At 46.5% G+C, this 14,115-nt stretch overlaps 1 protein-coding gene across 3 annotated transcripts in view; it reads right to left on the bottom strand.

Moving 5' to 3' along the window:
- The window catches only part of Dync2i1 (dynein 2 intermediate chain 1), a 70,997-nt gene that overhangs the window by 20,067 nt on the left and 36,815 nt on the right, over positions 1 to 14,115 (bottom strand). For all 3 annotated transcript variants that reach the window (XM_069997210.1, XM_069997212.1, XM_069997211.1), the window contains 5 exons: positions 12,397 to 12,474; positions 11,314 to 11,533; positions 7,549 to 7,651; positions 3,902 to 4,031; positions 867 to 978 (listed from right to left, as the gene is read on the bottom strand). In XM_069997210.1, the coding sequence (XP_069853311.1) occupies positions 867 to 978; positions 3,902 to 4,031; positions 7,549 to 7,651; positions 11,314 to 11,533; positions 12,397 to 12,474 (643 nt within the window). The remainder of the gene's footprint in view (positions 1 to 866; positions 979 to 3,901; positions 4,032 to 7,548; positions 7,652 to 11,313; positions 11,534 to 12,396; positions 12,475 to 14,115) is intronic.

Below are 14,115 nucleotides of genomic sequence, written 5' to 3'. Positions count from 1 at the left end.
AAGAGCTGAGATCTGAAACACTGATGGTCTCCGTTATTCCAGGTAAGGAATGTTCAGCCTGCATTACTTAGCGCAAGGCGAGGGAGTAACAAACCTCTACCACATACACGCATACTACTCCTCAAGAAAAAAATCAGTATTTAGCATTGCCACGGATACCCTAGTAGAATCATGGGACTGCTAGTCTATATTGATGAAGTATGTTGGCAAACCGCACTTAAGAAATAGAATTCGGGCCAGGCGCCAGTGGCTCACGCCTGTAATCCTTGCTACTCAGGAGCCTGAGAGCTGAGGATCATGGTTCAAAGCCAGTCCGGGAAGGAAAGTCCGTGAGACTCTTATCTCCAATAAACCACTAGAAAACCGGAAGTGGCGCTGTGGCTCAAGCGGTAGAACACTTGCCTTGAGCTGAAGAGCTGAGGGACAACATTCAGGCTCAGAGTTCAAGCCCCACGACCGACAAAAAAATAAAATAAAAGAATTCGGGCTGAGAAGGTGGCTCAGTGGCAGAGTGCTTGCCTTGCATGCATGAAGCACTGGGTTCGACTCCTCAGCACCACATACACAGAAAAGGCCAGAAGTGGTGTTGTGGCTCAAGTGGTAGAGCACCTTGAGCTGAGGAGCTGAGAAAGAACTGTATTCGGATGAGGACCATCCCCCAGCCTCAGCGCACGTGGTCTACAAGTGCCCAGTGTGAGGCGGCTGGTTGCAGTATAGAATTTTTCCCTCTGCATTTACAAATCTTTGTTAGTAAAAGTGGGGTATTTCCACAGTCTTACACCAAGAACCACACCAAAGAGAAACACTTAGAATGAACAAGAAACAAAACAACTATATTAAAAAGCACAGGAGCACAGAAGTGTTACCTCCCGAGACAAGGGCACTTTCTCCTGGGTGCTGGGTCCACACTTCCCTGGTCTCTATGTCTTCAGTCTGAATGTCTCTTTCAACATTATCTTCATTATACTGAACATATGCCTTAAAAACAGAGATACAATGCTAGCTTTAACATCAGAACCACTGGCACTACTGAAAAAAAAATTACCTTTTCTGAAAGTTAACAAAGTGTAAAAGTTTCAAGCCTAGCACTCTTTTCACTTGTGTTGAAAATAAGTATCTTTGCCAGATACAGTGGCTCACACCTATAATCCAAGCTACTCTGGATGAATGAGAAAGTGAATTGGGGAAAAATACAGCCAAAGTATTCAATGTACACGTGCTAACATATATGTATACGTGTGATAGCATGTGTGGGAAACAGTCGAAATATTCAATGCACGCAGCATTTGGGGGAATCATCAACCAGAATACTTACTGCACACATGACAGCATATGCATAAACATGTAGTAGCAAATCCGTACATATGTGACAGCAAATGTGAGGACACCCAGTGTACACATGTGACAGCAAATGTGTGCACGCATGATGGCATATGTGGGGTCACTGACCAGAGTACTTAGTGCACAGGTGTGAACATGAATGGTGACATGTGCAAGGTCACTGGTAAGAGTACTCTGTGCACACATGTGACAGCACATGTGTACATTTATGGTGGCATGTGGGGGTCACTGACCAGAGGACTCTGCACACATGTGACAGCAAATGTGTACCTGCTTGATGGCCATATGGGGGTCACTGACCAGAGTACTCTGCACACATGTGACAGCACGTGTACCTGCATGGTAGCATGTGTAGGTCACTGACCAGGATACTCAGTATACACATCTGTCAGGACATGTGTACATGTATGATGGCATATGAAGGTCACTGACCAGGGTACTCAGTGTACATGTGTGCCAGTACATGTGTACATGCATGGTGGCATGTATGGATCACTGACCACCAGAGTACTCAGTGCATACATGTGGCAATCCATAAGTACATGTGTGATGGCAGGCGCGGGGTCACTGGCCAGAGTAGTCAGTGCACACGTATGACGTCATGTGTGTGCATGTATAATGGCATGTATGGGATCACGGGCCAGAGTACTCAGTGCACATGTGTGACAGCATTCGTGTACATGTGATATGTGGGAAAGAACCAGAACTCGGTTCACATGTGTGATAACGTGTGGGAAACAAGATGAGTCTGAGGGGAAAAGGCAGACAGGATGGGGAAGGGTGATTGGTCAAGGCATGCCGGACACTTAAACAGACAGACACATGAACTCATAAGCCCTTCAAGTTCTGAAAAGTACATTAAATAAATAAGATAAATAAAAATAAAATCCTAGCTATCAGGAGGCTGAAACCTGGAGGATTTAAATGCTAAAGTAGAGGTGTGGCTCAAGTGGTAAGGACTAGTCATGGCAAGCAAGCAGAGCAAGAGCAAAAGACAGTCAAAGCCTACTACCAGCACAATCGCCAACCCATAAAATATTATGGCATAAATATAAAGATCCTATAGATTGCTGGATCTCAAACTTTTGATAAATTAGACCTAAGTTCAAAAGTGTTTCCAGAAAAACCACAGTAAACAATTTAGCTTAATTTGAAAAGACTATATACAGCTGCATGTAAACCATACATGTTGTTTGTCAGAACATACAGCTTTGGAGAACCACAATTTTTGTATTTTTAGAAGGTACATGCATTAAACAAGATGTGTTGTGCTCTTAAACTGACGTGGTGAAGTGAACCCCTTTGTATAACTACTTAAGGATAATGAGGAGGAGGAGGAGGAGGAGGAGGAGGAGGAGGAGGAGGAGGAGGAGGAGGAGGAGGAGGAGGAGGAGGAGGCTGCAGCAGCAGCAACTATGTATACTCTGGAGGCTGAGATCTGAGGAACACAGTTTGAAGGCAGCTAAGACAGGCAAGTCTGTTGAGACTGTATCTCCAATTAACCAGCAAAAAGCCAGAAGTGGAGCTGGAGTTCAAATGGTAACACATTAGCTATGAGCAAATAAGCTAAGGGACCGGACCTAGACCCTGAGTTCAAGCCTCAGTACAAGCACGCACGCATGCACGCACACACGCGCACAAACACACACACACACACACACACAAGTATTACTTCAGCAAAGATAATTTTGTCACTATTAGCCTTAAGGTGAGGAAAACTACCAAAGAAACTAATCTACTCAAGGTCAGAGCAAATGTGCTGCTGCAAAACTAGACACATCTTCAGCTTCACATTGTGACCTTTCAGAAAGTATTGTTCATAGAGTATACCAAACAGACGATATGAATGCTGTCAACACACATCAGGAATATGTAAGAAAAATGGCAAGTACGATGTCAGACTTCACAGACCTTATATTGCAAAGCCAGACCACTTCCTAAGTAATTAAAACCTAAAATCACTACTGGAAAGAAGAAAATGTTGCATCATGGATCGCAGTAACTCTGGAAAAGAAAATAAAGTCCAGTGTAAGTTACCCTGGCAGGGTTTATGTAGAAAAGAGGCAGACAGAGAAAGAGGAGGAGGAGCCGGAGGAGCCGTGTTAAGTCCGACAGGAGAGCAGCCTGGCCTGTGGACAAGAGTGAAGGCTCTTGGAGATGCGTGGACCTTCAAGTGAGTCCAGTTAGAGAAAGCACAAGCACTGAGATCACTGCACTGTCGATCTTTTCTGTCGACAACTATGGCTGTATATACTCACCAGGAACACAAGACCAAAACAAACTTGGCACTGTTTCACCTTAAATAAATCATCTGTGCGTGTGACATTGTACTAAAGGGTCCGTGCCTCTGCTGTCTGCCATGGGCTCTCACGGCCTCAGCACACCTGGGGAGTGTGTACTCACGTCATCTCTCTAGTTAATGAACGCCATGTGGTGAAAGGTACCCTTTCTCCTTCAAACTGCACTCGTCACTCCCCACCCCAAAATTCTAACATTCTCAACAGTACAAACGTGCACCTCATTTGCATTCTGTCACTTAGCAAGCACATGTTGTACTAACCTGCTTGGTATTTTTTTTCCCAAAGTTTCTGATATACATATCATATTCATTTACTGGAGGCAAATCCAAGAGGGAGAAAGTGAATGAAAAATCTAAGTCGATAAGCCGAAGTAGTTTTGTACTTCTTGTCCTTTAAAATGAATTGGAAAGAGAGTTACACTGAATAATGTGCACAGGAGGAACAGGGGATCTTAGCAATTGATGGAGGTAACTGGCAAGGACTTACCTTTCATTTCAGTGTGAACCCGCAGGATCTAGCTGTTTAGAATAACTAAGTAGCTGCTGTACAGTGACTATGTAAAGAACAGACCACACTGACTCGTGATGTGTTGTCTTTGCTCAATGCAGGGCACCTGAGACCAACACAACGTCCAGGGTGTTGGGCTGAAGACGTGATTCGGTGGCAGGAGGCAAAGTGAGACTCAACTCTCGGAAGCACACAAGAAAGTGTGAAAATCCTTCTTTTTTTTTTTTTTTTTTTGGTGGTGGTGGGTCTTGAACTCTGGGCCTGGGCACTGTCCCTCAGCTCTTCAGCTCAAGGCCGGCACTCTACCACTTGAGCCACAGCGCCACTTCTGGTTTTCTGGTGGTTCACTGGAGCTAAGAGTCTCATGGACTTTCCTGCCAGGCTCCTGAGTAGCTAGGATTACAGGTATGAGCCACTGGTGCCTGGCTAAGATCTTTCCTCTTTTGATTTCTCCACTGACTCATGGCTTATTAAAAAGAATGTTTAATTTTGTAACTTTGGGGGACTTTCAGTTTAATTCCTTATGGTCAGATGATGTGTTCTATTGTTTTAATCCCAAGTTCACAGCACAGGCTCTCCTTGGGCTCTGAGGGACTGACAGGGGATGAGAAAGAAGCCTGTCGGCACGGCCTGTCTCCTGACCGGCCTCTGGCATCATCAACGGAACCTCACTCCCTTTGCTAGATGTGTGTCACAGTCATGAAGTCCGACACCGGAGAAGAGAGGGAGCTGCTGTGACTACCGGACGGTGTGGCTCACAAGACTTTGGGAACGGTGTGTGGGAGAGTTTGGAGAAGCCCTAAAACACACTGAGCAGAGCTCAACGGATGGTGCTGGGCTGCCCACAATACCAGATGCGGGCAGGGCTGCGGAGTAACTGTTCGGGAGGCTTCAATTGGGGACTGGACGAGAGCCAGTCCACATTCTATTGTCCAGGCCCTGCGACTCTGTGGAAGGCTGACTTTCGACGCAATAACGTCATGAAGCCAGCAGGGGACGGCTGTGGCGTGCCTACTGCTGGCTGCTCTTTGCCAGTTGACAATAAGATTGTAAGCAAGAAGTACAGCAGAAACATTCAAATTGGCAGTCTGCCCAGAAAGAAGCACATGTAAAGTTTGGATAAGGAAAGCATGGCTGAAAAGATTAGAGACATTAAAAGGAAACCGAGTGCTGAATCAATAGGAAAAATACCTCAAGGGTCCTCCCTTCCGCCAGACTCCATCAATGGAGGGGGGCTAAGGTAGAAGGGGTTTAACTCATTTGAAATATTTCCTGCCTGCCTGCCTGCCTTCCCTTCCCTCCCTTCCCTCCCTCCCTCCTTCCTTCCATCATTCCAATCTTCTTTTCCCTGCCTTCCTTCCTTCCTTCCTTCCCCTCCCTTTTTTTGCCAGTCCAGGCACTTGAACTCAGGGCCTCATCCTCTCAGCTTTTTTGCTCAAGGCTGGTGCAAAGAGTCTCATAGACTTTCCCACCTGGGCTAGCTTTGAACCATAATCCTGTATTTCAGCCTCGTGAGTTGCTAGGATTACAGACATGAGCCACCTGGCACCTGACTTGAAATACTTTTCTTTAAGAAGGGAACACTGAGGTTCAAACAGAGACAAGGTTATCTATAAAAGTGTTTCCTACATCCATCCATTCGGGTGCCACGGCCCAGGTGGGCCAGGATATGGCTCAAGCTGGCAGACATTGGCATTATACATGCGAGGTCACTGGAAGGAGTCTGCTCCCCTGGGGCTGTCCCTAGTGGGTAACTGTGAGGGTGGAGCCTAAGGAGCAATGGAGCCCTAGGACACAGGGATGGAGGAGAGGCCAGGAACACAGAATGTCTGCAAGGGAAGCCACAGGCAGCGGAGAAAGGCCACGCAGGCTGCTGGAAAGGCCGCAGAGTTTGGACTGCCTAAGCCCTAGGAAGCTGGTACTATGCTACTGTAGGACTCAGACGGCAGAGGGTTCCTCATTCCCTACTGGGTTACACCCTTGCTTTGGTCTCATTCCTCTTTTCTATGCCTCTGACCCTCCCTTTTGGAATGGGATTGCTCACTATGAGCGGCTGCATGATGTAAATATATAACTACAATTGAACAAGCGTTCAGAGATAAGGGTTTGTCTTGAGAAATAAGACTCTGAACTTGGACTTTTGCACAATGTTGGAACTGTGAATACCTTACAAACTCTTGGAGATGGACTAAGTGCCTTTTTGTGGTGCAGGGGATATGGGGTTTTTGGTGTCACCGGTGGGATGCTGTGACTTAAGGAATGGTGTCAAGCTGCCTGGATAGACTACAATGATTTATCTTGATTGTCAAATACAATGGATTATCAAGTACCTATCAGATCAGCAAAGCACACCTCGAGGTGTGTCCCTGAAGGCTTCTTCAGAGAGGATTAACTACGTGGGGAAGATTCATTCTGTGAGTGGGTGGCAAGCACCATGCATTTAAAGCCCATCAGCGCAGAGGTTTGGTTTCCCGATCACCATGAGGGAGCTACTCTGCCCCCCACCTCCCCGTCATAATGACCTGAGGCCTTGGAGACTACGAGCCAAAGACGTTCTTTCCTCACTTAAACTGTTCTGTATGCTACACTAACACAGCAACAGTAAGTCTCTCAACAGATGCTGATTCTGATCCTTTCTCCTCATCTGTGTGAGGGTCCTGGGACACACAAGCATGCAGCCCACGTTATCTAGCATTAGTGCTCTTAGTCCCAGTCCTCAGTTCATTCTTCACCTGACAGGGAAGACATGGTAGCGATACTATGTGAGCAATACAAAGTGAGCTAGAATCACACCCTTTAGCAGCTTTCTGACCCCCAGACTTGTAAATGTGTAACTGTAATCTAGTCTGAGCCCAAACTGGCCAGGATGCCCAAGGAGATATTAGATGGCAAGCACTAGTACTCAGAAGCTAGTACCTGCACTCTAAGCACAACATATGAACATACAAGAGAACTTTAATGCAAATAAAAATATATCTAGGGGCTGGGAAGGTGGCTCAGTGGTAGAGTGCTTGCCTTGCATGCATGAGGCCCTGGGTTCGATTCCTCAGCACCACATAAGCAGGAAAAAAAATCCAGAAGTGGCGCTATGGTTCAAGTGGTGGAGCACTAGCCTTGAGGTGAAGAGCTGAAGGACAGCGCCCAAGCCCAGAGTTCAGGCCCCACGACCAGACCCCCCCCCCAAAAAAAAAAAAAAAAAAAAAAAAAAAAATATATATATATATATATATATATATATAAACAATCACAGTGAAAATAAAATGCATGGCTCTATTTTGAAAAGCAGGTTGAAGAAAAGGATTACTGAAGAATTACTAGTCCTGAGGCTGATCCTTAGTAATACCCCATATATACACACAACCGTAACAACCAACTGTGGCAGAGTTCCCAATATACCTACTTTTGTTTAAGGGCCTGACTTCGGCTCTTTTGACGGTGTGAGGCTGTTGCAAAATCCACAAAAATTCCACAAACAGGAGTTCTGGAAGGGGAAATGTTTGCATCTGTACAGAAAAGAAAGCTGTTTTGTGACAATGAAATATTACTTCTAACCCAATAAAAACTCAAATCAAGATTAAAACAACTAGAAGCATACATAACACTCATACTCATGTCTTTTGTCCCCGACGATAAATAACAATAAACAGCCTCTGTATTTTAAAGTTCTGCTCTTGCTGACTTTATCTAAAACATCCAAACAACAAGGCAAGATTTACTGATCATCTTTTTTTTTTTGGGGGGGGGGGTCGGTCATGGGGCTTGAGCTCTAGGCTTGGATGCTGTCCCTCAGCTCTTCAGCTCAAGGCGAGTGGCTCTACTGCTTGAGCCACAGTGGCACTTCCGGTTTTCTAGTGGTTTATTGGAGATAAGAGTCTCATGGACTTTCCTGCCCCGTCTGGCTTTGAACCACGATCCTCAGATCTCAGCAGTGAGCCACCAGTGCCTGGCCTGATCATCTTTTATATGTGCCAATCACACCACTAAGAATCTTAGAAATACTTAAGGATAAAGGATGTGGTCTTCAGCTCACACCTCACTCAGCCTGAAAAACAAATTTTTTTACTGCTAAAAACACAAAGATTACATGGAAGTCGCCCTTTAAATGTGGTTTCGCTGAGATTTCAGTACCTGCAGTCAATTAGTCTGAAGATATTAAGTGGAAACTTCCAAGAATAAGTCAATCTTAGGTTTTAGAAGTATGCTACTTTGAGAAGCCTGGTGGCTTCCCCTGTGCCTTCTGAGACAAAGCCCCTCTGTGCAGCACACTCACCCCTTAGGCACTACCCCCACCCAGTCACTTCCTAAGGTCCGCTTCCAGACAACTATCTTGGAATCCTAGTGCTGCCAAAGAGAAGCGTGAAGGGTTTCCCTCAAGTGCAATGGTGAATTTTCAACTTCAGGGAAATTTAAAAACCATAGGTTGAGATTGCCATAATCTACAGCAAAACAAATCTCCTAGCCACAACACTGAGAAGGAACATAAAATTCATGCTGCCTTTGCTGTTGCACCCCAAGCTGCCAGTTACAGGTGCCGTGAATGAGGGGCCTGGCTAAGATGGACACGTGCTGTGATGAGTGGGGGCTAAGATGGACAGGCGCTGTGATGAGTGGGGGCTAAGACGGACAGGCACTGTGAATGAGGGGGGGCTGGCTAAGATGGACAGGCGCCGTGAATGAGTGGGGGCTAAGATGGACAGGTGCTGTGAATGAGTGGGGGCTAAGATGGACAGGTGCTGTGAATGAGTGGGGGCTAAGATGGACAGGCGCCGTGAATGAGTGGGGGCTAAGATGGACAGGCGCCGTGAATGAGGGGGGGCTAAGATGGACAGGCGCCGTGAATGAGTGGGGGCTAAGATGGACAGGCGCCGTGAATGAGTGGGGGCTGGCTAAGATGGACAGGCGCCGTGAATGAGGGGGGGCTAAGATGGACAGGCGCCGTGAATGAGGGGGGGCTAAGATGGACAGGCGCCGTGAATGAGGGGGCTGGCTAGGACGCACAGGCACTGGCCTGGTAAGCAGAAGACATGAACAGCAAATGGCTTCAGTCATTGGCTGCACCACAAGACACTGAGCCGATGAAGACTTCAGCAAGGGGTTCCCTGACATGCGGGGAGGGGTGCCGCGCCACAAACTGCAGCCAGGGACTGTCACCCAGCTCAGGGGCAGGCCTGGGCTGAAAACTAAACATTGCCAGGAGGCTCTGTCTGCGGAAGCAGCAGCTGCTGCCGCAGGCGAAGCCACTGACAAGGCTGGCTGAGGAGGAGAAGGATGCCCGATGGAAGCCACCTTCCCAACAGCACAGGGGCGGCTCCGCCGTGGGCCGTGGAAGGGCAGAGCACCTGGCAGCCCTCCGTCACATGATAAGCCCAGATGCAGCGCAGAGCTCAAGTCTCATTAATAACACACCATACACCTGACTGTCCTTCATCCGTTTACTGTGAAAATGAAAAGGTCGAGGTGGTGTTTATCTCGTGTTTACCACGCAGGACCTCACCGCTTCATGCCTTCACCAGGTACACCTGCCAGCAGTGGTCACATCCAATTGGCTGTTGACATGGAGGACAGAAGCTACTTTGTTTTTACAATGAGACGCCTGGGCCCTAAGTCTACACCACGCGGAGCTGGGGAATCACTCTGGCAGGAACCAGAAATGTCCATCAAAGCTTCAATGGATAAGTTACATCAGACACTGTGGGAGGGCTTATGGAGAGAAGTCAGCGACAGGTTGAAAACGCTTCCTGGGACCCACCGGGAGTCAGGAAATTAGCGAGCAGACAACCTGGTAGAGAGGGCGTGTCAACACTCAAGCAAGCAGAAGAAAACAGAGAAGGCTACTGACAAGCACTGAGGAAGGAGAAACTGGAGCCATCTGCTGAGTCACCTACAGGGAAGAGGAAGAGGAAGAGGAAGAAGAAACGTGGACATCCCCAAAATGTGTTGGCATTTCACACTGCACAGACATGAAAGAACAGAGCTACAGAATGTGATCCTCACAAACAACACATCACTAAAATCACCCTGCAGCAACACTTCAACAATGAGCTAAAAAATAAGAGACCACAACTTCCAATCACAATCTTCTCCCAAAAGGTCTCTGAAAAATGTCTTTATGTGCAGCTCTAGGCCATGGCCACTGTGAGTCCTGACGGATGTATAAGTATATATAAGACTATAAGGATACGTAAGTATCAATGTCGGGAATGAATGCCAAACACTGGTTATTCTTAGATCCGCCAAGATGGGAACTCTAAGAATGGACTCTTGCCTCTCCTCAGCAAGTCAGAACAGGTGAGTGGCGTACTGCTGACCCTGCCCACAGCGGGGCACGGCGGGACTGTAGGTCCAGCTCAGACCGCCGACACAGCCAAAACGAGGGCGCGCCCTTGCTCATCCAGGGCCGGTACCCACGGCCTCCAAGAAGTGCTCCTGGCTATGTTTATCCACTCAGCGGTTTACCTCGGAGGCAGGCGACAAAATATTAACGATTACCCTTTCAGACTCCCATTTTTGGATTATACTACGCTAAATACTAATTATAATTAAATGGGCTCATTACTGGCTACAAGATCGTTTAAAGCGGTCTACTATTCGTTAATACTTTAATAACTGTTCTATTTTACCTTTAGTGCTATTTTTAGGGCTAATTTTATCAAGTTTCCCAGCTTTCCTTTAAATGACTTAAAAACATTTATTCTTACTCTCACATGTAGCTTATTATGCCTGGAGGCCAAGAATGTCGGGGAAGCACAGGCCTGGCAGAAGCTCCCAGGCCGCCCTGTGGGTGGCGTCTCTGAGCCCTGTGGTGCTGAGGGAGCCGCCTGCCCAGGACTGCCTGCGCCTTTGTGGAAATCCAAGGAGACACCACCAGGAACGAGGGCTCGTGTGCAGACTGTGCAGGGCAGCAGGCCGGGCAGCAGGCCGGGCCCGCCTCTCACAGCCACCTCCGACCTCAGTGCTGGGCAGGATGCAGCTCGCAGCCCCTCCTTACAAAGTGACCCTTCCCAGGCACAACGCCCCCACGCATGGCTTGCAGAAGGGAGCACCAGGGCCTGCTGTCACCATGCTGCACAGTGTCCTGTTACCTGCCCACCTGGGTAGGCCCCAAGCCACTTCGCACACGGCCCCTGGGCTCTTGGACACCAGGGATCACCACCGTCTCACGTACCTGCCCGGGACTGCTTTTCGTACTCCATCCGACTTTGCTTTGGAAAACGTTTTGAAGATAGCTCGCCAATCCTTTCGTTTTCTGCATTGATGGCTTTCTGAATTTCTTGTATTTCTCTCTTCTGGGCTGGAGGAAGTTCCTCACTTTTTTCTTGTGAGTCAGGGTCATAGTTGCTCTCATCATCATCTCCATCACAAACTTCAAAGTCATCCTCATAATCCTACAAACAGTGATAAGGATTTGGGCACTCTTTAAGACAAACGTGTTCACACTCCAACAGAACAAAATATCACCCTGTACAATCTGAAATTGGCAAAGTCTCCTTATAGCCAAGGAAGTTCACTGATTTTGATGTTATACATTATAAATCTGTAAATATCACTGTATTTGTCTCTCTAAAAGTAAAACACAAAATACAGAGCCAGGTACACTAAGAGATGAACATCTGTGCTAAGAGTGAACGTGTGTATCTGCTTATGGTTAGATAAATATACATGCTTGAGTGCCAAGCACTTAAAAACAAGTTTAATTATAAAGTCATTTAACTACATCATCTTGGTCAGCTTTAATGGAAATAACTTCAACCAAACCTTATCCAATATTAAGTATTAAGAACAATAAAGAGAAAAATGGTTACCTAATTATATATATATACATATACATATATTTTCATATGTATATATTTTTATATATATATACATATATTTTTATATGTATATATTTATACACACACACACACACACACACACACACACACACACACACACATATAAATAAGCTGACTTTTAAGAATTACTGTTAAACTGAGAAAAAACTTTTAGGCCAAGCACCAGTGGCTCACGCCTGTAATCCTAGCTACTCAGGAGGCTGAGATCTGAGGATTGTGGTTCAAAGCCAGCCCAGGCAGAAAAGTCCGTGAGACTCTTATCTCCAATTAAACACAAGAAAACCAGAAGTGGCACTGTGGCTCAAGTGGTAGAGTGCTCACCTTGAGCTTAAAAAGCTAAGGAACAGCACCCAGGCCCAGAGTTCAAGCCCCACAACTGACCAAAACAAACAAAAAAAAATAACTTTTATACATACTTCAAAATCATCTTCAAAATTGGCTGAAATTTCATCAGGCCCAGCATTCTGTAAATCACTGGCTTCCTTTTCAATTTCCTGGGGCATAAATTAAGCAGGAAATAAATTTAATTATAAACTTAAATATTTCAAGGTTAGAAACAAGTATATTTTCTGAGACTCATTTGATATTACTGATTTTATAATATATTTATAAAAGTAACATCCATGTAACAATATGCTAAAGCATTCCAAAATATTAGAAGGATAGTGAAAGTTTCAACATAAACCAGTAATAAATACTTGAGAATTTAACCTGATTTAAGCAGTATACCATGAATACATGCATCAAACGTACAGTATTCACATTAATATATACAAGTTTAATACTTGGCCTGGCTGAAGTGGTAGAGCACTTGCCAAGCAAGCAAAAGGCTCTGAGTTCAAATCCCAGTACTATCAATAAGTAATTTTAAAAACAATTTTTTTTGTCAGTCCTGGGGCTTGAACTCAGGGCCTGGGCACTGTCCCTAAGCCTCTCTGTGCTCAAGGCTAGCCACAGCTACCACTTGAGCCACAGCACCACTTCTGGCCTTTTCTGCTTCTGTGGTACTCAGGAATTGAATCCAGGGTTTCATGCATGCTAGGCAAGCTTCTACCATTAAGCCACATTCCCAGCCCAATAAATTTTTTTTTTTTTGCCAGTTGTGGGGCCTGAACTCTGGGCCTGGGCGCTGTCCCTCAGCTCTTCAGCTCAAGGCTAGCTAGCGCTCTGCCACTTGAGCCACATTGCCACTTGCGGCTTTTTCTGCATATGGGGTGCTGAGGAATCGAACCCAGGGCCTCATGCATGCAAGGCAAGCATTCTACCACTGAGCCACCTTCCCAGCCCCCAATAAATATTTTTTTAATTATCAAAAATAAAAAATTCAAGCCAGGTGCTGGTGACTCACACCTGTAATCCTAACTACTCGGGAGGCTGAGAACTGAGGATCATGTTTTGAAGCCAGACTGGACAAAACAGTCTGAAAGACTCTTATCTTCAGCAAACTACTCAGGAAAAACTTAGAAGTGGAGCTGTGGCTCAAGGGGTAGAGTCCTAGCCTTGAACAAAGGTTCAGGGACAGAGCCAAGACCCTGAGTTCAAGTCCTGCACACACAGAAAAGTTCAAAAGGGGAAGAGGAAGAGAAAAATAGAGGGATAAAATACCCTATTAGCTTACATATGTGATAGAAATGGTTATAAACAAATCTTTTGGGGAAAATCTCTAATGTACAAGTGAACTGCAATATGTCGTACCCGTGTATCACCGTGACCTTACTCCCCACTTTATGGAACATGCCACCTGTACTGTCAACAGCAAACAGCAGCACAAGTGACCGTCCAGGCTCTGCCTCCATTGCCACAGATTCCTCGTGCAGGGCACACCTGAGTGGCCACCAGCAGGGACAGGAACAGACAGACAGACAGGCCCTGGTGTGCACCCCGCCATGGCACGTGCTGGGCACAGGAACAGAGAGTAGACAGGCCCTGGTGTGCACCCCGCCATGACACGTGTTGGGCACAGGAGCAGACAGACAGACAGGCCCTGGTGTGCACCCCGCCGTGACATGTGCTGGGCACAGGAACAGACAGACAGACAGGCCCTGGTGTGCACCCCACCATGACACGTGCTGGACACAGGAGCAGACAAGACAGACAGACAGACAGGCCCTGGTGTGCACCCCGCCGTGACACGT

This window comes from Dipodomys merriami, unplaced genomic scaffold (assembly GCF_024711535.1).
Source record: "Dipodomys merriami isolate MVZ:Mamm:240054 unplaced genomic scaffold, mDipMer1.0.p SCAF_5, whole genome shotgun sequence".
In the NCBI taxonomy this organism is placed as follows: domain Eukaryota; kingdom Metazoa; phylum Chordata; class Mammalia; order Rodentia; family Heteromyidae; genus Dipodomys; species Dipodomys merriami.
This window is presented reverse-complemented; position numbering and strand designations above follow the sequence as displayed.